We start from the raw sequence: 24,007 nt of genomic DNA on the forward strand, positions 1-24,007 counted from the left end.
TGAAATTCCAGAGAAAATATTCTTCACAAATTACTACAAATTGCATAAATAATAATGTTTTCTATTTTTAGTTGAAATTAAGAATTTGGTTTTACTTTGTTTGTCTTCAAGATATTCAATTTAAATTTACAAATGACTGAATTTAAATATATTTTTTTAAAAAGTATATATTGAAGATTTACCTTTTCCTTAAGTTGATTCACTTCAGCTACTGTAACTGCGTGTTTTAATTGTAACTAGAAAAATGCATAGAAAGTTTTATTGAAGAAAAAAAGGTGCAACTGATATTTGAAAATTCGTTTTATATATCTATTACTGTTCACATTTTTTTCAATCACATTTGAAACGATAAGGTTTCATAGTCTCAAAGTGCCCACTTGCTCGTCTCCTCAAGCAAAATAAAGCCACTTGTTTATTATATACTTACACCAGACCAACTGGTCTCAGGATACTGCTAGGCTATAGTTCATAAATTATCTCACTACTAGCCATGCTGACTTAAATCTTCTAAGTGATAAAATTCAGCAATATCTGAAGGGACGGAGATTGCTATTCAGTGGCTTACAGTCAATAATTTTTCCAAACATAAGAGGCACATTACTAGAACCACGATGTAAAAAAGATGTCGAGACTCTAGAAAGAGTACAGAGAAGAGCAACAAAAATGATTGGGGGACTGGAGGCCAAAACATATAGGGAACGGTTGCTGGAACTGGGTATGTGTAGTTTAATGAAGAGAAGGGTGAGGGGTGACATGATAGCAGTGTTCCAATATCTCAGGGGCTGCCACAAAGAAGAGGGAGCCAGGCTGTTCTCCAGAGCACCTGAGAGCAGGATAAGAAGCAACGGATGGAAACTAATCAAGGAGAGAAGCAACCTAGAACTAAGGAGAAATTTCCTGACAGTTAGAACAATTAACCAGTGGAACAACCTGCCTCCAGAAGTGGTGAATGCTCCAACACTGGAAGTTTTTAAGAAGAGACTGGACAGCCATTTGTCTGAAATGGTATAGGGTTTCCTGCCTTAGCAGGGGGTTGGACTAGATGACCTCCAAGGTCCCTTCCAACAACTACTACTTCTTCTTCTTCTTCTTCTTCTTCTTCTTCTTCTTCTTCTTCTTCTTCTTCTTCTTCTTCTTCTTATTATTATTATTATTATTATTATTATTATTATTATTATTATTATCTAGTCAGAGGAAGTTCTAACTTGCTTTTCCCACCAATTTTGCTAAAATCCAAATTTCAGTCAGCCCTTCCTCTCTTTCAATTGTTTCCAGCTGACAATTATATAACCCACTTATGTAAGATGAATATGAACAGAGGCATTGATTGATTCATGTTAAAGAATCATGATACATTGCTAGATAAAAATAGCTCCAACTGATATATTAATATACTTTCCCACATACATTGCCTGAAAATGTTTCTTTACATAATCAGCGTTATTATTGTTGGCAAGAAGCATTTATTAGGAGGCTTAAAAGATAAAAACTAATTCTCTCAAGCCTACTAAATAACTAAATCAAAACAAAAGATATAAAGATATGCTTCATACAAAAAGGATATGCTTTTTTTCTTCTTTCAAATGACTTAGAAGAGTATCAGAGTGTTATTAGCTAAAAGTACAGTGGAAGGTAGTCAGAGAGTCTGAGAAGGCAACTCCTTTGGAAGCAGTCGACTTGGGGTGGGGGTGGGGGGACAGTGGCACATCAAGAGCATTGAGGCCACAACTGTTTTGCTGAGGCAGCCAAAAGCAAGACAGTGGAGACAGCACAGCAGTTGGATCAGCTATCTGGATTTTGCCCCAGAAAGGACTGAAGAATGAAATGGAAGGGGAGGATTGGGAAGAGGTAAAGGTAGAACATAGTGTAATCCCATAGGTGATATTATGTGGAAGATGTTGCATGTACTGAACAGTAACTTATACCCTTATTGTGCTTACATTTTTTAAAAAAAATCCCATTTATATCCCGCCCTTCTCCGAAGACTCAGGGCGGCTTACAATCTAAGCACAAATCAATGTGCTTAGCAATAGCCTTCATTCTATGTATATGCCTGCTTATTAGGGCTTTCGGGGGGGGGGCCCAGCGGCATTATTACAAAGTCAGCTTATTGCCCCCAACAATCTGGGTCCTCATTTGCTTGGATTTGTTGCAACACAGGTACTCCTCAACCACAATTGAGCCCAAAATTTCTGTTGCTAAATGAGACATTTGTTGAGTGGATTTTGCCCCATTTTGCGATCTTTCTTGCCACACTTGTTAAGTGAATCACTGAAGTTGTTAATAACACAGCTGCTAAATGAATCTGGCTTCCCCACTGACTTTGCTTGTCAGAAGGTTGCAATCATGTGACTCCGGGATACTGCAACTGTCTTAACTACAGTCCAGTTGCCAAGAATCCGAATTCTGATCACATGATCACATAGATGCTGCAAAGTTCATAAGTGTGAAAAATGGTCATTAAATCACTGTTATCAGTGCCGTTGTAACTTTGAACACTCACTAAATGAATTGCTGTAAGTTGAGGACTATCTATATTGACTTGGTATTGTTCATGCATTAATGATTTTGTTATGATTTTGATTATGTACTACATTTATCACTTATTTAGATATGCTTACTAAACAATATTTCTCAATGAACGAGATATATAAAGTGGTTTTTCTGGAGTTATTAAAATGAACATAATTCCCAGGTTATTTTATATTTTGAATAAGAAGTATAATTCCTACATATACATCTTGAAAATATTTTAAAAATACAATATAATCCATGAATTTTTATTGGGTTCTTCAGTTCCAAAGATATCTTTGTAAAAGTTATAATTAAATTGTAACATCAGATTTTCGAACATACAATAGTTAATTCACAGTAAACTTCCTATCATCCATTTTAAGAGATAACAAAATTGCACTCTACCTCCTTAAATTTCAGCATGAACTGTGTAGAATCCATGTCTAACGGGAAATTAATATCTTCATTTTCAGGAAGATAAAATACTTCTACTGATTTTTCTTGCAAATGTGATTCAAAAGAAACTTCATCTTCATCATAATCTTCATCCTAAAACAATATTAAACAATATTTTATTAAAGCAAAATAAAACTTTCTTAAAATGGTTTTAATACAACAATAAACATTAATGCTATTTTTATGAACCTGCAAAGCTTAAAATCTTTAACATTTTTAAAAATAAATGCTTAATAGTTTATATTTACATGTTTAATTGTTGGTTCATATGACATCGTAAATCATCAAATTTGATTACATTGGTCTCAGATTCAAACTTTGAATCTGAACATCAAATTTGGCTGAAAATATATTTTGTGCAAGAAGTCTGCTAGTCCATGTTGCCTGACTGTTCTCACTTTGTTCCTCTTTTTGAGCAAAGGGGATTTACAAATCAGGAAAACACAAATGGATACAAAGAGTAGCAGAAGAAAAATAAAGAAAATGAAGAAACTGTACGGTTGCCTTGCTTTTAAGTTTTTGATTTAATGCTTAAATAATTACGTATTTAATTTATAGTCCAATGTGATTTTTATCAGGGAACTGCATATGTTAATACAAATATAACCAACCACAGACTTCCATTTATTAAATAACAGCATTTGTAAGAATATAAAATAATAGCTAAATTGTATTATGCCCATTGCTTTACTAAACCAAGATGCATGGCTTATTGTTTCAACCAAATGCAGCCCATTAACAATTTGTATTTTATCAGAGGAATCAATATAGCTGAACATGAGAAGTGCTCAGATTCGCTATCAATTTGTGTAACTACAGTTTCCTCACTACACATCTTATAGCAGACATGTCAAACACAAGGCCCGGGGGCCGGATCCGGCCCGTGAAGTGGTTTCATGCAGCCCGCGAAGCCATCCTGGAAACAGTGAGGGAATGGCCCCCACTGCCTTGGCCCTGGCCCAGAGACCCTCCTTCTGCCAGAGACCCTCAGATCTGTCCCCCATAGGCACCCTTGATGCGAACGATGTAGAGCTGGCCACGCCCACCCAGTAGGCCATACACACTCTAGCCATGCCCATCCAGTAGGCCACGCCCACCCAGGCCATACCCACCCGGCCCCCTGAGGGCAACCGCAATGCTGATGCGGCCCTCAATGAAATTGAGTTTGACACCCGTCTTATAGCATGAACATCTACTGTCAACAATCCCTTTCAAAAGGATTTTACAGATCTATAAAGTGATCTTAAAAAAAATGAAGAGGCAATCCTCCATATTTAAACAACAAAACTGTGCATGGGGAAGGAGAAATGAGAGGCAAGTTTGAGTTGCAAATCAAATTTGCAAAATTACTCATCGGCTGAACCATATTTAATTACTGAAACTGAAATATGTAGGTAGGAGGGACATGACCAGGAAAATTTTTCATAGTGAGGATCACAGCACATGGGCAAAGGTAAGAGGGAAAACGATATAATACTTATTTATATGATTTAAAACTCCACCCGACTCAACCAATGTGATCATGGGAAACGTACAGCCTAAAAATGAATAATATAGCAAAGAGCATAACAATAAGCAATATATCAATATCAACTACAAATGGCAACCCTAACACAGCAGTCACAGGGGACTCCCACTCAACTGGCCCCTAAAGGCAAAAAAAAAAAAGTTGGGGCCTGTGAAATATCTCGGGCTGGGTGTCCTTCCAGAGAACAGGGCAACCACAGAAAAGGCAGGTTTCCCAGGTCTCATTAAATAACAACATTTAAAAGAAGGAACCTGTAGCTTGTCCATGGTTGAAAGAAAAATGGGAGACAGGGAGGAAAAAAAATGCAGCTTAATAAGAAAAACAAAAAGAAAAAAAGAACAAAATACAACATTCCACAGGGAAGAACTGGGAATGATTTTGTTAGTCTATGAATGAGACAAAAGGGGCAAATAATGCAGGATGCAATGAGGACACAACTCTCTACTCGTGTCCCTGTTTTTTCTTGAAGGGCTCTGTCCCTTTTAATTAAAAAAAAAGTTTGACTTGCCTGCCATGTAATCTCTTTGTCAAATTCATGCAATCCCTACATTGCGGTTGAGGAAATATTTTTTATCCTTCTTCTCCCCGCTCCATTTCTTTCTTCCTCAACTGATTATCATCTCAGATAAGAGTTCATGAATGATTTCTAACTGTCAGATAACAGCCTAGAGAACTTTTTATATTTGTTGCTCCCTGTTTTCCAAGGTTTCTGAGAAACTCATTATACTTTATATATATATATATATATATATATATATATATATATATATATATATATATATATATATATATATATATATATATATATATATGGATCTTTGGTTATTCGGGTTTTTCCCCACGTAGAATTGAAGGTGTAAAAGCAACGTTTTGACGAAATCCCATCCGTCATCATCAGGCTGGTGGCTTCAGCTTCCTTCTTCTGGGAGAAGCTGAAGCCACCAGCCTGATGATGACGGATGGGATTTCGTCAAAACGTTGCTTTTACACCTTCAATTCTACGTGGGGGAAAAACCCGAATAACCAAAGATCCACATACAAACACCCGCGAAAACCTCAGAAAACAAATACACACACACACACACACGTGTGCATCTATATGTACATACACACACACACACACCATCTTGTTACCTGTTCTGTTTCATGGGCATATTGTTGCTCATATAAGTATCTCTCTTGTTCCAATGTCTCGCTGATAAGGCGAGCTACTTCACTCTGACTTCCTGGTTTTTCTCTTCCAATCAGAAACCTAAGGAGAAAAATTAACCAACATTAATGCACCAATGGAAAAAAATGCAACGGTGCTTTTAAAATTTTATTGTACCTTGGCCACAGTTAACCGTGCTTTGTTTTCTTACATGACATTTTGATAACGGAAACTCACTTTACATGAAACAATCTTTGAAATATGGTCAGAAGTTGCAATGGAGCCAAAGTGCATCATGATATAGATAGCAGTAGCACTCAGACTTATATACCGCTTCGTATCACATAATGCTAGTATTAAAATATCTGCATTAATGGGCACAATATGAAGTTTTCACTTAAATGTTCCTAAGATGTGCGGACCAGACTATCCGAAGGACTGCCTCACGTCCCATTAGAACTTGTTTGGATTTATGGTCTACAGGACAGTACATTTGGAAGATTTCCCTGCTGTCAGAAGTTTGCTGAACCTTTTCTTGCATTGCTCCCAAACTATGAATAGCATTCTCTCAAGAGTTGTGTTTGCCTCTCATTCTCTCTGAATTTAGAAAATGGATAAAATGTACTTTTAGCATTAACTTAATTTTATCTATTTGGACTATGGTTTTGTTAGCCGCCTTGAATGTTCATTCATATATATTATAAGGGAATAAATCAATGATTGCTTTCATACCTGACTGTGCCTTTTGTATTTTTTAATACAGTTGCTGCAAAAAACTGGGTTACCCCCACCAGACTTATCCCATCAACTTCAACAATCTGATCGTTTACTTGGATTCTGCAAGGCAAGGAACAAACATTAGATGTTGCATATTGCATTATATTTGCTGAAAAAAAGTAAAAAGAATATCATATTTATCACTTTCAATTAAGCATCTACGTCATTTTGCAGAGGAAAATTAATGAATAAACACCCTGTGACTTACAGGATTTTTTAAAACACTTAGCTTAGCATAAGTAGAAGATGCAGATCAACTTGATGTGTGTGAGATATCTTCAATAGAAATTACATAAAATAATATATGCCTTTCCTATTCACTATTCATTTGACTAGTATTATGGTATCCACTCTCAAGCTTACACATGAGTTATATCTGTAGGATCTGAATCAGTAAGTGGCAGATGTATAGATCCCTATGAGGAGACTGGGTCATTAATCTTTCCATATAGTTCACGAACTGGAAAAAATAACATTTTATAGCTTTCACTTTGGTAACATTACTATTTTCACTTCTATTTTACCTTGATGACAATACTATTCTTTTATCACTAGATAATAATGCATTTCCATCATTGGTCAGAGGGCACTATTCTTGTTCAGTGTGCTGTATCACTTTATTTTAATGAAAATTTGAAAACAGGAAGTAACCAACTAAGAAGTCCTATCTACACTACAATAGCATTTTTATGTTCTGGAAACAAATATTTCAAGTGGCATACAGGTAGTCCTCAATTTACAATCATTTGTTTAGTGACTATTCAAAGTTCCAACAGCACTGAAAAAAGTGACTTATGACAGTTTTTCAAACTTACAATCCTTGCAGAATGGCCACACAATCAACATTTGGGCATGTGGCAATTGGAATATATTTATTGCAGTTGCACTGTCCTAGGGGTCATGTGATCACCACTTGTAACCTTCCCAGACGGATTCCCAAAGTCAAAAGGGAAGCCAGATTCATTTAACAACCACACGATTCACTTAAGCAATGATAACTGTGGCCAAAAGGTCATGAAAAAGGCAAAATTCTCCTAAAAATTGCCTTGCTTGGCAGCAAAAATTTTGGGTTCAATTGTGATCGTAAGATGAGGACTACTTGAACATGACTGCACACAGCCAACAGAGAAACTATGTCAAATTATCTTAACACAGTTAAATTAATTACTGAATTAAGCATATTAATTCAAGTCGCTGAACTGGATTTAAGGAGTAAAAGGGAAACCTCAAATTCCAAATAGACATGACAACAAGACAGTTTAGATGTGTTATTAGTTGAGTTTAGATACTGTTCGTGAGTTCATTTAAAATCCTTGGTATTTACATTGGTATATACATAAACACACTGAAATACATTTGTAATTTTAACTTCCTATACTATTTAAGTTTGGTGTATGAAACTATACCTTTATTCTAGTTTGTTCTAAGTAACAAGAATCTAAAAAAAACCCCTATGGTTTTAAATTTAAAATTCATAAAGAACCCAGATTGTCTAAAACCTATTCTCATACGGAAGTAGAAGAGAAAGGAACCATTCCATATTCATGTTATGTTATGTTATGTTATAATATTATATTATATTATATTATCTTTTATTATAACATTACATTACACAGGCTAAACAAACAAGCAGTCCTAATTGAAACTTACCGGCCATCTTGCTGAGCAGCGCCACCTTCAGTTATTGTTTTTACAAATATACCCAATTTTTCCAGTCCCTGATCTGCACCAACACCCATTCCTATTATACTGATACCCAAGCCATTGTCACCTGTAAGAAAAACACAACAAGCCAAATGATCCTATTTTTGTAATTTGATAAGTCTTCTGTTATCATAGCTAATGGCTGAGACTAATGAAGTGGATGGGACAGCTGGAACATAAATCAAGGAATTTCACAGTCGGGCACAATGATTTGAGGCCCATCTGAAAGCCTATTCTGAAACAATAAAAGCAGAGAACACAGCTTACTTCTTGGCTTTCACTGCATACAGCTCAAAAAAGAGTTTGTTCCATGCAGTGAAGCATCTTTTTCATCAGATTTGGGTGTGAGGAGGATCAGGAAGAGCTGGAGAATCTTTCTGACAATTTGCATTCTTTTTTTTTTTGCAAATGAAGTCAATGAAATCTGTTTTGAATGGAATTCCAAGGGTTCAGTCGAATCCTAAGGAGGAAACCTCAGTAACAAGTTGTCCCCTTATTTTGGATTCTTTGGGGCTTGTAGAAGAGTTTCAATAGGATGGATTCCATAGGAATTTATAATCAATTAGATACTCCTGGCAGTTCACAATTATAAAAACACTGCACAGAAGGGGTGGGAAAGTGCCCCCTGGAAAACTATTCTTTTAACATTCTCTAGTACAGCGATGGCAAACCTTTTAGAGACCGAGTGCCCAAACCGCAACCCAAAACCCACTTATTTATTGCAAAGTGTCAGGGGCCACATCAGCATTGTGGTGCCCTCAGGGTGGGTGGGTAGTGTGAACCACTAGGTGGGCGTGGCTACGGTGGTCACTGCAGACTGGTTGGGCGTGGTCACCTTGATGCTGCTCATGGGGGGGGGATGCCTGTGGGGCCTGGGCAGGATTGGAGGAGATCCAGAGGGTCTCTGGTGGTGGAGCGGTGGGCAGGAGGCTTGTCCTGCAGGGTGAGGCAGGGGGTAGGGTGGGGGTTCCATTGCTGTAGGGCAAGGCAAGGCAGGGGCAGATGCTGCCTGACACCATTGGCCCCCACACACAGAGGCCAGCGAGCACATGGGGGCGTGATTTACCACCTCTACTCAAGCTTGCTAGCTGGCTGCTTGGCCTTCTTTGTGCTGGGTGGGGCTGCTGCTCAGGGCGGCAGCGGCAGCCTAATGGACCCACTCAAGCTGCTGGTGGCAGCAGGTGTGCCCACAGAGAGGGCTCTGAGTGCTGCCTCTGGCACGCGTGCCATAGGTTCGCCACCACTGCTCTAGTATTTTCTGGAAGGAGCAAGACTAATTTTTGAGAGGAAATCATTTCATGAGGCCAGAACTGGAAGGAGAAACTAGCACTTCCTGGCTTAATGTGTCAAAACTAGTACTGTACCTTCTACAGGGAAACATACAGGCAACCAATAAAGGGCAAACAACAAAGGTATTATGTATTTCTGGCGGTTAGTACTTGCCATTATGTGAGCTGCCACATTCTGCACTTATTGCTGTTGTGGTGTCTTCAAAGCCAACACAACAGCAATGTAGAGCACACTGCAGTAATCTAGATAGGCAACGATCAAGACATGCGTTACAATAGAAAGATAGTCTTGTAGAGAAGTAAGGCTGCAACTGGGGCAACTGCCTGCCCCTTGATAACTATGCATCAAACCAAGAATCACAGTGGATCAACAGACATTCCCTTTTGCAATGATTCAATTTTAGTTTTTTTTCCCCATCCAGACTGCAGTAGCTTCTAGGCAATGAGACAAAAGTTTCAAAGCATTGCATTCTCTTCTGACAAGCACATCAGCAGCCTGAAAGTAGTCCTTGGTTTACATCCATTATGATCGCAGGTGGTAGATATGCCACAATATGTTTGCTAGGCTAATTTGACAATAATTATCTATGTCGTCATTGTATCTCTTCTTGACTACTTCAATTTACTTTACATTGAGTAACACCTTGTCACAAATGATATATAAATGTAAGTTATGTAAGTTACCAGATCACAAGATGCCAGTAGAACTTGCTAATTGCTCATTGGCAAAAGTTAATGTGTTACTATGACCTTTGAACCCTGAAAAACTTAGGGACTATTTCCAGTCATATGAACAGCAAAAGAAGGCCCTTTTTTGAAGAAGTCCATGCCTTCAGAAATCTGTCTATCTATCTAGCACCTATTGATCCAAGGCTATGGAATACAGCCCCTTGGGAGCTGGGTTCAGTTCCCACTGCCCAGTGTAAAAAGGAAAATAAAAGAATAAAAATAGATTTTCTTAGCCAGGTTTTTAATTTTTAATGAATCAACTTTTGGCATTATTTTTATATTTTAAAAGTAATAGCTTCTTTGATTATTTCCTTAAAGCTAAGGTAGATATTAAAAGACAGATCAACCTATCCTTATAATACAAACTGAAATATTGAAGTATTTAAAGACTCCACAGAATAAAGTATGATGTCAATCTAGGTAATTTTTCTACTATTCCTGCAGACTTAAGAACTGGAATTTGCATTACCAAAATTAAGGAATTAAGCTTTAAACTTGGTGGTACTTAACACTACTATTTAAATATCAGTTGACATCAAACCTAATACTACTTAGCATAAACACATTTCTCTAATCCTCACTCTATTTTTCTTGATGTATTCAGAAAACATAAATCAGATAAAGTCTGAAAGTTCATACATTACCTTAAAGTTTGCTAATGACATTGCCTCGAGTTTTGACTTTTTCTTTCATTACTAATATATTAAAAAGGATTAGTTTTTATAGTGCAGTATTAATTTTCTTTTCAGCTTTTATAAAATATTTTCCAGCCCTAATACATTCAACTTTTTAGAGGACAATTTTATTTTAAGCTTAAGTAATTCATATTCTTGACTTTATAATGCTAAACCTAATTAGAAATTTTGCAGTATCAATGATGGAAAATTAAGATATAAACATTAAAAGGCCTTGTTGTTTCTCCAGGATAGACATTTGAGATTTGTACCTTTTTCAATTTCCACAGGAAAAACCTCCATTTTTTCCACCCTTTTCTCAAGTTCATATTCCGCTGATGCGGCCACAGGGTCCACCTCTTCATTGCGTCTATCGTAGTCTTCATTTGAGTAAGTACTGAATACCTAAAATAATACAGTATTTTCAAAGAATACCCATGCAAGTTGAATAGATTTAAATGTCAATTAAACAACAAATTAGAACATGCACATGTTATACTTATTTGCAAATCAATGTTTGAGAGTATGTGGACAACATAGCAAGTTGCCTTCTGGTAATTTTTTAAAGCCAATTATATAATCTTTTTAAACATGTCATTTCAAAAATGATTTTTTTCAATAATAGGACTATCTCAATAATAGGACTATGCTCATAATACAGCTCTTCAATTAAAAATATTATTAGAGGAATTATATTATGTTATTCTATATTATACTTGAAGCAAAATGTACTCGGTCACATGAATTAACAGAGTTAACAAAATCAGGAACTGATTTCAGAAACTGATACACATTTACACACAAAAAAACAGCATTGCTATATTTAAAACCTCACAATGGAAAAATAGACCAAAAAAGGTGATAAGCATATAAAAATCCATGCTTTCTAACTTTTTTCCTTCGTTAACAATATTTGCCAACTCCCACTGAAACTACCGTAATCTCCTGCAACAAATGTGGGCATATGAGCAAACACACTGGAAACAGAAGGAGATGGATGTATATTTTCTTTTTCTTTGCAAAAAAATTGACACATACTTTTCAGCTGAGCTACAAGTACAAAAATCCCTGTTTTGTGTGTCTTCATCTTGAGGCAATAATAGTTTAATTTTTAGACTAAGAAGTATTTCTGTTTGCTCACTTATGCTGTACCTAACATCTGCAATCATCTTGAGAACATAGTCTAGAAATACAGGTGACAAGAGTATGCTTTAATAGAAATAAAAAAAATATTCACTAGTCTGAATTTGAAGACGAGCGGCCACATAATGTTAAAATGAATAAATTCGAATATGCTTTCAGAAACGTTTCAAAGAAAAGATTCTAGCACTGAATGAAGTTCGAAGTTAGTGACTGAATCCGGAGTCAACTTAACGTTTGCTTGTTTGGAGGGCAGCACAGTTTTACGAAGACAGTGCTCAGTAAATCATACGTAGGACATCTTTGCTGGAGAAGCTACGGTAGGTCCAAAAAGAAGACAGCAAAGTGCTTCTGCTTCGGGTGTGGCAGCTGGGCTCAAAAGGAGAAAAGTTGGTGCAGAAAAGGGCCTTGGTGGAGCAGTGGGCTAATGCCTCAAGTAACACCAGCTGCCTGCAATTAGTGCAGGTTCGCATCCCACCAGGCTCAAGGTTGACTCAGCTTTCCATCCTTCCGAGGTAGGTAAAATGAGGACCCAGATTGTTGGGGGCAATTAAGCTGACTTTGTAATAATGCCGCTTGGGGTGTGTGTGAAAAGCCCTAATAAGCAGGCATATACATAGAATGAAGGCTACTGCTAAGTTTGTAAGCCGCCCTGAGTCTTCGGAGAAGGGCGGGATATAAATGGAATTAAAAAAAAATGGGGGAAAAGGCAGTTGGGTGAATGAATGCTTACTGGGGCTTCATGGATACTGCAATGCTGAGGAGCCATGTGTAGGAAGCTGGAGAAGTTGGAGTGCCCAGAGTAACATAGTGGACAAGGTTCCAAAAAGGAGACTGCAAACACAGCAAGGCAGCGAACACTGCTTTTCAGCGGCTGGGCACAAAGGTCAGTGTGGGACACTGAGAGAAGGCAGCTGGGTGAACAAATGCCTGTTGGTGCAGGCTGGGGCGGTTGAGGCTCCCCAGAGCATGGGAAGCAGTCCCAGAACCACGTAGTTTGGGGGCTGCTTGCTGCCGTACAAGGCAGGGTGCGCAGCATCCAAAAGGGAGTAAATGGGAAAGAGATAGGCAAGCTGAAGGAACTGAAGCGCCCCCTACAGTTTAAATGTGGGCGAGATGCCGAGCCCCTGAATTTTGATACATGATCTCTAAAGCGCTGCAAGTGCCCTAACTTTAGGCACAGGCTGTTTCAGCACTGTCATAACTTTGAACGGTCACTGAATGAACGGTCATACATCAAAAACTAGCTGTAGTTTGTACGTCAAAAGAAAACCCGAACCATATCCTAGTTACAAAATGGATAAAATGGTTTCCGAGAAGAATTATTGTTATAAATGGAAGGCAGGAGAACGACAGAAAGCAAAACAAGAAATGGAATAGGACATGTTTCTAAAACCCTGACGATTTGAGGAATTTGTGCCTTCATTTTCATGCCACAAACTATATAAGACATCTTATTTGGGAACAGTTTAATGAAAGTTCTTATATGACGTCTGAGTAAGTCAGCCAAATGCAAACAAGCCTGACTTAAAACATCAGTATAAAAACTGCATCTGTCTTGCAGATGCTAACAGAAGCATGTCCGAACATGCAGCATCCATACATTAATAAATATCTTTATGCCACCGCATCCTTTTTTCTTTTCCAAGGACTGTCTGCATTCCAGTTTTTATGTGGCCTTATGAATTCTGATATGTGAATAGCAGTCATTATGGATTATGCTAATTTTACTACATTTAAGCAAAACAGGTGTTTCTTCTAACGTTCCAATTGCATCAGCACAAGCACCCTGTGATTCTGAAAGAACAGTAGGTATATTAGCTTCCTTGACTTTTGTTCATGAATCCATTTGAACCAGTTGAAGGCTGAATTCTAGTCCTGCCTTAGGCGTGAAAGCTGGCTGGGTGACTTTGAGCCAGCCATTCTCTCTCAGCCCAACTCACCTCTTATAGTCGTGGGGAAAATTGGAGGAGGAAGGAGTATTAGATAAATTCATTGCCTTGAGTTATTTATAAAAATAATAAAGGCAGGGTTAAAAAGTCTAAAAAATATAAACAACATTCCAATAACTGGGTACCTGTTTTTTGTTTAACGTTAATTTTTTTTTACTTTCTATTAATTTAGAGTGTTCTGATAGTGGTATTTTAACCATGCCATGTATGGCAGCCCTAGTATACCACCACAGCGCAAGAACAAAATGCATCCTGTAGAAATTAGTACAGATAACTTTATAATTAAAAAAAATGTAAATTACAGCAAGAAGAAATGTATTTAAAGAAAAAATACATATTTTATAGAACAAATTCATTTTCATACAGAACACATATTTTAGTCACGTAACTGATTAAACAGATTGTCTAAAAGATTAGATATTGCAAGAGGGTTTTTTTGTTAAATTATATATGAACTACACAAATATGGTAGTCTAGATGGGAAATTGTTACAATAGGTCTTAATGTGAGCAAAAAACAGAGTAATTCCATAATATGTTTTTATGTATCAAGAAGCATCTTCCTTACTAAAACAAGAAATAAATACCCTGCTAAATATTTATAGATGCTATGAAAATGATAATTGTAAAAAAAAAAGATCTAAAGAGCACAGTTGTGGATAATACTACAATGTAATATATCACAAGAAACTTAGAACAAAGTGGAAAAGTCCCCAAATACCATAGAAATAAAATGTTCACTTATTGCATTTCCTAGCTATACATTTCATTGTTTAAGAAATAAAATCTCATTTATTAAAAAATAAATAAACAGATGGATCTTAACATGGGGTCAGAGAGAAATATAGAGCATTTGATAACCATCCTAAAATCTATTTTTAGGGGGGGAAAAGTTAGGGTAACCTTGAAAAACAAAAAACAATAGACAATAGTAAGAATTAAACACAGACATAAAACAAAGGAAAAAAGCCCTGTCTCCAACTAATTTTCTTGCCAACACCAGAGTCAATTTTTAACTGCTAAAGAGGAACTGACTGGGATATAGGCATCCAATCAATCTTCCACAACATCAACTAAAATTTGATGGGCTAAGCAAGAGAGTTGTTAAGTGAATTTTGCCCCATTTGATGACTTTTCTTGTCGTAATTGTTAAATGTATCATTGAAATTGTTAAGTTAGTAATCCAGTTGTGAAATGAATCTGGTTTCCCCACTGACTTTGCTTGTCAAAAGGTTGCAAAAGGGGAATCACATGACCCCGGCACTCTGTAGCCATCATAAATAAATGCCAGTTGCCAAGGGCCCAAATTTTGATAATGTGACCATGGGAATGCTACAATGGTTGTAAGAGTGAAAAAACAGTCAAAAGACACTTTTTCCAGTGACACTGTAACTCTGAATTGTCACTAAATGAATGATTGTAAAGTCAAGAAGTACCCGTACTTCATTTTTATTTTGAAAAGTGATATAATATATATGGCAATCAGCTATTTTTTCTATTACTTGGAATGATAATCTGAACTAGGTCAGCCTCAAATATTGATTTATTGCATTTATTTATTAAAATTCTACATTGCCCATCTCACCAAAGTGACTCAGGGAGGTTTACAACCATCGTGCATAGTAAGTTCATTCTTTATCTCTGTTTTCCTTAGTCCAGAAATGAAAAACAAGCAATCTTACTTTTATAGTTTGCATATTACTCTCAATTTTGAATTACTTCCAAATTTAAAAAATTCACCACCAGGAAAACTTCACTTAAATGTTTCCAACATAATGATCTAACTAATATCCACAAGTATTTTTTAAATATACAAGTCTCACTCACTTGGAACCTACAGCCAAAGACACTTTATCACTCTAGGCAGAAAGATTAAAGAGAATCTTAATTAATATATTTACTACGTTAACAATGATATTACTACTGTGCTAAAAGATGCTGATTCATTTCTCTTTTAACATACTAGTAAAGTTTGCACATTTTACTGTATCTGGCTTCCATGTGATGTTCTCTCGATAAGCTGGAATTCAGCTTGCATAATTGCTAGCTAACCTGCTCTTTGCCCACAGTAGTTGAAAATGAAAAGAATGTGCAATGTATCTGTGGGCGAAGCATTGAAAAAGATGAACTAAGTCATAACTTAGTATGGCATAAACAGGGACGAGCCAAATGTCTTGAATTCGCTTACTTTTTTCTTTAATTTTTTTTAAAAAAACATAGCTGACATTCATCACAGTTAATCAGTTCAAATAACGTAAGAGATTACTTACAACCTCTGAATTAGCACCACGGAAAACTGGTGGAGATTTAGTGATACAGACCCCTCGTTTCATCTGCACCTATAAGATATCCCTGGGCAGAACTGCTAGCCAGCAGAGGTGATTTGTACAGGTAGTCCTCGACTTAGGACCACAATTGAGCTCAAAACTTTTTGTTGCCAAGGGAAACATTTGTTAAGTGAATTTTGCCCCATTTTATGATCTTTGGTGCCACAGCTGTTAAGTAAATCATTGCAGCTGTTAAGTTAGTAACACAGTTGTTAAGAGAATTTGGCTTCCCCATTGACATTGCTTGTAAGAAGGTGACAAAAGGAAACAAATGATCCCGGGACACTGCAATCCTCATAAATATGAACCAGTTGCCAAGCATCTGAATTTTGATCAAGTGTCTACAGGGATACTGCAATGGTCATTAAGTGTGAAAACCGCTCATGAGTCACTTTTTTCAGTGCCGTTGTAACTGAATGGTCACTAAATGAAGTAATTCGAGGACTACCTGTATATTATTGCACAAGTGTACTTAAAAGAAGTTACTTAGCACAGTTTTGCACAATGCATCATTGTTATCGTTAATTACTCTGGCCTGCCACTTATCTGTTACTTATCACTTTAAGATAAACAGGAGGACACCAGCTCCCTAATCTAATACCTGCCAAGGGAAGTAGGAGTAAGAGCCATGCTCCCATAAACTAGATTCTAGTTACTAGAGAGTCCATCTTTCCTAAAAATTCTCTGTAGGGATTCCACTGTCTAAATTTATGATCAAGTCCCTGATAAGAGGTGCTACTAAGCCATCTCCATCTCTTGTTTATACTCCCTGTTTCAAGAATAAAATGTAGTAGAAGAATTCAGACAATTTGAACCTCATCATCCCTGGGAAGATGTGGCATAACTACTGTAGGTGTTAGCTTCTAGAGCAGACATGTCAAACACAAGGCCCGGGGGCCCGGATCCGGCCCGAAAAGTGGTTTCATATGGCCCATGAAGCCATCCTGGAAACAGTGAGGGAACGGCCCCCACTGCCTTGGCCTTGGCCCAGAGACCCTCCTTCTGCCAGAGACCCTCAGATCTGTCCCACTCCTGCCCGGGCCCCCATAGGCACCCTTGATGCGAACGATGTAGAGCTGGCCATGCCCACCCGGTAGGCCATATGCACTCTAGCCACGCCCACCCAGTAGGCCATGTCCACCCTGGCCATACCCACCTGGCCTCCTGAGGGCAACCATAATGCTGATGCGGCCCTCAATGAAATTTGAGTTTGACACCCCTGCTCTAGAGATCTGCTTGCTACCATTTGAGGGCTGCTAATATATATACCAAAGGACATGGATTGGTATATATTTCTCTATTAAATCTTTTAATATTTGCTTGGAACAGGATAACAGAATAATAGAGTTGGAAGGGACCTTGGAGTCCAACTCCATGTTCAAGCAGGAAGCCCTATACTGTTTCAGGCAAATGTTTGTCCAATCTCTTCTTCATGCTCCATCCAGTTTTGATCACCACGTTATAAAAAAGAAGTTGAGACTTTGGAAAAAGTGCAAAGGAGAGCAACTAGGATGATTAAAGGCCTGGAGGCTAAAACATATGAAGAACAATTGCAGGAATTGGGTATGGCTAGCCTAGAGGGGAAAAAAAGGACTATGGGTGACATTATAGCAGTATTTCAATATTTGAGAGGCTGCCACAAAAAAGAGGGAGTAGTCAGTTTATTTTTCAAAGCACCAGAAGGCAAGACAAGAAACAATGGATGGAAACTAATCAAGGAGAGAAGCAACCTGGAATTATGGAGAAACTTCCTAACAGCGAAGGCAATTAACCAGTGGAACAGCTTTGCCTCCAGAGGTTGTGGGTGCTTCATCACTGGAGATTGGACAGCCAGCACTTGTCTCAAATTGTATGGTGTCTCCTGCTTGAGCAAGGGGTTGGACTAGAAGACCTCCAAGGTCCCTTCCAGCTCTATTTTAATCAACTTTGTACTAGACCCTTAGATATTAGAACACTGCTATCATGTCAAACCTTGTCATTTTTTTAAATTCTTTTTTTTTGGCATTTCACTCTGATTTCAGCCTACTGTCTTTAAATCTTAATGAATTTATTGCCTCCTGACTGGCAACCAAAATGCCAATACACCACCTTCCTCACTCATTTAATATAGTATAGAAAAGCGTTCTATACCTCTCAAAAATTTATACTATACTCACATAAGATATATCTTCAATTATTACTACTATTGCTATTACAGGTGGTCCTTGCATTCATTCAGTGACTGCTCAAACTTATGACAGCGCTGAATGAATAGTACTTACAACTGGGTCTTGCCCTTAACATTGGTTGCAGTGTCCCCATGGTCACGTAATTGCAGTATGACCTGGCTTGCAATTACAATGCCCTGCGTTCACGTGATTACAATTAGTGACCTTCTTTGCTGGTTTCCTACAGGCAAAGTCAATGGGGAAGCCAGCAAGATGGTGCAAATAAGTGACCATGAGATATCCTCACTTAATAACTTGTAGTGATTCACTTAATAGCACTAGCAATAGCACTTAGACTTGTATACCCCTTCACAGTGCTTTACAGCCCTCTCTAAGCGGTTTACAGTCAGCATATTGCCCCAAACAGTCTGGGTCCCCATTTTATGGATCTCAGAAGGATGGAAGATTGAGTCAACCTTGAGCTGGTGAGAATCGAACTGCTGATAGCCAGCAGTTCAGCAGGATCAGCCTGCAATACTGCATTCTAGCCACTGTGCCAGCACGCCTCTTATAGATCTTAACTGGAGATGGCAAATGTACCTCTCTGGAAAAGCCGTTTCATAAACAGGTCCTTAACAATTGGGAAGGCCTTCTCCCATATAGCTACTACCACTGGAAGCTCCAAAGATAATTAAAAAGCCATTTCCTTTTGTTTCATGCCATTCAGGGCTTTAAATAACAGCACCACAACTGAGCCTAGAAGTTAGTGCAGCTGAACAAGACTATCAGTCAGTACAAGATATGAAACACGGGCATTATATGCTTAGCCTGTCCCAGGCAGTCTCATTGCTCATGATTCTATTTCAGATTAACTGAACCGATATCTTTTTTTAAAAAAAAGAAAAAGTAAAAGCACTTTAGAACTCAAAATATTTTAGAAATCCTTATCTGGAAGGGAAACTGTAATTAAGGGACCAATTTCAAAGCATCCGCATAGTAATGAATATACTAATAGGCTTCCTTGTTATAATTACTATGTTTAAACAACTAGCAACAATAATTAGATTTTATACCCGTTCATGAAGCTTTACCTTGATTGGGGCTGTAGAAAACTTCACTTTTCTAGCTGGATCAGGATCTTCTTCCTCAGAAAGTCCAGAAAGTTCTTCGTAATCACTATTATAGTTATATTCCTCCTCTTGCAAGGTGTCTTCTCTTTCAGGGCCCTGACTAAGTAGTTCTGGTTCTCTGTCATCATCAAAAGCTGCATTCTCTATCCCAAAAGCGCTGGAAGAAACCCCACTAAACTTCTTTCTCTGTTCTTGTTTTTCCTCTTCACCATCCCCTACAGGTTTTACGTGGACCTGCTCTTGTTCTTGAACTTTGTCCAGAAACACTAACTCTCTTGCTCCTTTTTGATTAACTGCACTGTCCTCGTTAGATTCTTCCATTTCTTCAAATGTCCAGTCATTTTTCTCATCTTCCCAACTTGGAAATCTGAGTGATTTTTCCTTCTGAAATACATTAACTTCCCCAGTAATTTCATTGTTATCCCCTAAAGTTTTGTTCTGCACCATTATCAGTTCAGCTCTAGCTATTTCTACTTGGGAAATTTTTATAGGGGCTCTATCCACTTTAGAGCATATGCTGGTTTTGTATTGTTGCTCCCTTTCGGAAATTTGATCTGTTTGAGAAGTTACTTCAGTTGCATCACTTAACTCACTCCATTCGGTAGAAGTACTGCTTATCAAAAGGGAAGACTCTGCAACAGGCTGATTTTGCTGCAAATATCCCTCTTTCCTAACTACTGGCGATTCCCAGCTGCAGAACACTGTTTGAAGAGGGTTTGGGATATCTTTAGTTTTCAAAGTATCTTTGAAGTCGTCATGGTCAATGTCAGCCAAGAAACCCTCCAGTCTTCGAGATATAGGTCCTGCATTCAGTGAAGGGGATTTACAACTGCCAGTAGATTGCTGTACCTTTTGATCACTATTTTCTTGACTCTCCGTTTTATCTACAGCCAGCTGAGAAGTTACATCAATATTGAAATTAAATTGATCTGCCACACTACTGCAATCGGAAGAAGTAGAACCGTGTCGCCTTCTGTCTTCAATCCTTTCATTTTTAATGGGAGTACTTCTATCCAATGAACTTGGTTTTTTAATGTTCCTTTCAAATAGTTTTCTGGTCTCGGAAAACTTCTCTGCTAGCGTAGCTTTGTCTAAATTTCCCTCTTCTTTGCTGCAGATAATTTTATCAGTGAATGAACCTGCAGGTAAAGGATCCTGGGAACTACAAAAAGAACCGCTGTTGAGTAGGTTATTTTTTTGAACACAGAGGTAAGATGGGCTACTAGGAGGAGGAAGTGCAAGATCAGCTGAAGTTATTTTATTAGTAATTCGGGGCTCAGAGGGTGAACTGTTTTCACAACATGGTGCATTGGAAGAACCACCCATCTGCATGAACATGTTTTTGATCTTGTGTACTCTGTTGCCATAGTTGACAGCTCTGCCACGAACATGTGGATCATTACCTTCTCCATTGGATGAGTTGGTCAACTTTTGCTGAGGACTAGACTTGTTGGAAGCATTGTCAGTATTCACTGAATCAAAACTGCACTTAATTGCATGAAAATCAGTTTTATAGGTATTTCTGTGTGGAGAAGCACTTCTTAAAGTTCTGTCTCCTTTGCCTTCAGTCTTCATCATTGTCAAATGGAGAAAGCCTTCAATTTTTTTACAAATGAGAGTCTGAAGAGGTAAAAACCAACAGCAGCTGCCAGTGCTGCTCCCACAATGTGATACAGTCCTCTTACAGCCTGGAGAGAGAATGAGACTGGAAGACGCCTCTCACCATTTTATTCTTCCATAAGAGCAATGAAATATGTGGTGGGAAGGAGGAGGAGAGGCGCACACAAAAACAACAAGCACTCCAGGAATGTATGTAGAAAAATGAGATGCTAGCACCACAGCTGATCCATTCTTATCCTGAAAGATATCTGCAAAAAAAAAAAAACCCCAACACTTTGTGAGCCAGAGACGTCACACATTTATACTAAGTATTTCATGCTTGTGTTAAAATGGAATTCCATTGCCTAAGGAACAGGGAGCAATTTATTTAAAATGTTGGTCTGTCAACCAAGGGACAAATAACTAAAAAAAAAATCTTTGAAACTCAAGAGAGTCCACACAGGCAGATCTTACAGAGACTCTGCCCCCACAGAGTGAAAGGTATTGCCATTGCCAAGGCTTGCCTTTGGTAACCTATGAAATAGTAAACAAGGAAAATCAGATAATGGCTTTCAACCTGTGCCAAAAATAAGCGGTTCTTCTTTTCCTCTCCGGTGAGCAACTATGGCAAGTTCTTCCGCTTTCAGGATTAAGGAGTCTAGTAGGACTGAAAGTGCAAACCGTAACACTTTTCACACGAAAAGAAACTGTTTGAACAGTGAAGTTTCTTTCCAGGCATGAAGCAAAATCTGAAGGTTTGGGCTCTCTCTCTCTCTCTTTCCCCCTGCCTGTCCTCCCTCCCACAAAAAAACTCTTCTTTTTTTTCCCTTTCCAAAAGGCAACTGAATTAACTAGCCATCATTTCCTTGCAAGGCCCACCACTTCTGGATCTCTTTCCCCCTGAAGAGAAGCCGGCAGAAATCAGGTAAATAAAAAAAAAAGGGGGAGACGGGAAGGCGCGACAACCGACCTCTCTCGTTCCCGAAGCGCTTATTCCGCCAAACTTTACCCCCCCCCAACACACACACACACGCACAACACACGCACTCCCCGTCCTCCTCTCTTTACCCACGAATCTGGGTTTGTTTTTTGCTTTTTTGCTTTCCTACCAGAAATGCGAATCGATTCGGCTAAAATCGGGGTTCCCTCCCGGATGACCGACGAGAGCCACCCACCCACCCCACCCCCGCAATTCCTCCCTTCATTCTAGCACACGGCGCCTCTTCGGCCGCAGGACTCGGAAAGGTGGAAGGAAGGCGAGCGAGCGAGCGAGCGAGAAGCGATTTTTGAGCGGCTCACAATGGAAGCCGCCGCCGCCGCCAACTCTCCCGACTCGGATTCTCCTCCCTCTTTCCGTCCCGGTAGCGAAGCGCTCGAGGCGAGCTTTGCGGCCCTGGCCCTCCTCCCTCCAAACTTTTCAAACTTATCCTCCCCCCCCCTTTTTTTTCTTTTCTTCTCTTCCTCCTCCTCCTCCTCCTCTCTCGCACTTACCTGAGGTAAACAGCGGATACCTACGCGGCGGCGGCGGCTCTTCCCCTTTCTTTCCCCAGTTATAATTGCAGCTTCCTGCCCTGGCTTTCCCCTACCAGCAAAGCCGCCCAACGGACCGTCCGACTCGCGCCTCCCCCCTCGACAGCTGCCCCCGGCCAGCCGTTGTTTTTCATCGGTTGTTTTTTCTTTTTCTTTTTCTTTCACGCCGCCTCTCCTCAGCTCCGACTCTTCCACCGCGCCGACTCTTGGTCTCGCGCGCCCGCCCGCGCGGCCGCTTTAGAATCCCGCTCTTTCCTCTTTCTCTCTTTATTTTCTCTTTGCTCTTCTTCTTTTTCCCTCCCCTTCCCTCAGGCCCGCGCGGACGGGCGAGCGAGCACGCGCTTCGCTTCCCCGCACAAAGAGCCCCAGTCCGACCCAGCGCGAGCCCGGCTTCCCTCCCCCGCGAGGGAAGCGAACGCAGGGAAGCTGGGGGAGGGGGAAGGGCGGGATCAGAAGGTGAGAGACCTGAAGAGGAAAGGCGAAAAGCGAGCGAAGTCTTTAAGGAAACGCCTGCATCTGTTGGGATGTACCATCCCGGGATAAAGGGGGTTGGGCGATACCAACCCTGGAAAAGTCCGGGAAAAGCTGGTTGCCTCCATTGTTCTGAGTTTTCACCCCTTGCTGGCGGTTTGTTTTGTGTTTGTTTTTTTCCGCTCCTCTGCCTAATAAAAAACGTGACAGGGCGTAATTATTCAAAATAAATAAATAAAAAGATTGTGTTTTCCCATTTCCTAGGCAGTTCAGAGTAAATCAAGAACGGAGGGAAGAGGCTGGCTTTCAACAGCACGAGAGGTTGGCATTTCGGGGCCAACTACCCCTCCGTTCACTTTTTGCACTTTTTTGCTCAGTAAAGGATATGAGGAGCTGGAAATGTTTTAACCTTAGCAATACATAAATGTTACACGTTATTGAATTTTACTCATAATTATTTTTCAGGCTAACTCCGCAATACAAACAACGAGATTTTTTTAATATTTATTGTTTTATCATAGAGAATAAAATACAAAACAATGAAAAAGTAAACAAAATGGAACAAAACAAAAGCAACGAAGAAAAAAGAAAAATAATAAAAAAATGGTTAATTAAATTTAACATTTAACATATACATACATGCAGTGCTTTTTTTGTAAAAGAAAAAGGTGCCGGAACTCACACATGTCATACAACCCGCCTTGCCTACCCTACAAGGTTCCATCCAAAAAAGGTGCCGGAACTCCGTTCTGAGTGTTCTATGAGAAAAAAAGCCCTGCATACATGCATACATACATACGTAAAGGTTCCCCCGCACATGCGTGCTACTCGTTTCCAACTCTAGGGGCCGGTGCTCATCTCCGTTTCAAAGACAAAGAGCCAGCGCTTGTC

At 39.0% G+C, this 24,007-nt stretch overlaps 1 protein-coding gene across 3 annotated transcripts in view; it reads right to left on the bottom strand.

Moving 5' to 3' along the window:
- LOC310636734 (neurabin-1-like) overlaps window positions 1-23,262 on the bottom strand; it is a 61,256-nt gene extending 37,994 nt beyond the window's left edge. Inside the window, exons 1-8 of one of the 3 annotated variants that reach the window (XM_083356821.1) lie at window positions 22,702-23,262; window positions 19,478-21,384; window positions 11,094-11,226; window positions 8,076-8,196; window positions 6,381-6,485; window positions 5,633-5,750; window positions 2,920-3,063; window positions 183-236 (exon numbers count right to left, since the gene is read on the bottom strand). In XM_083356821.1, the coding sequence (XP_083212947.1) occupies window positions 183-236; window positions 2,920-3,063; window positions 5,633-5,750; window positions 6,381-6,485; window positions 8,076-8,196; window positions 11,094-11,226; window positions 19,478-21,094 (2,292 nt within the window). In that variant the 5' untranslated portion in view covers window positions 21,095-21,384; window positions 22,702-23,262. Of the gene's footprint in view, window positions 1-182; window positions 237-2,919; window positions 3,064-5,632; window positions 5,751-6,380; window positions 6,486-8,075; window positions 8,197-11,093; window positions 11,227-19,477; window positions 21,385-22,224; window positions 22,265-22,606 lie in introns of those variants that run through there. The other 2 variants (XM_083356820.1, XM_083356822.1) reach the window with 2 other exon arrangements.
- Window positions 23,263-24,007: the final 745 nt, after the last annotated feature.

Source organism: Vipera ursinii (genome assembly GCF_947247035.1).
Source record: "Vipera ursinii genome assembly, chromosome: 1".
NCBI classification, from domain to species: Eukaryota; Metazoa; Chordata; class Lepidosauria; order Squamata; family Viperidae; genus Vipera; species Vipera ursinii.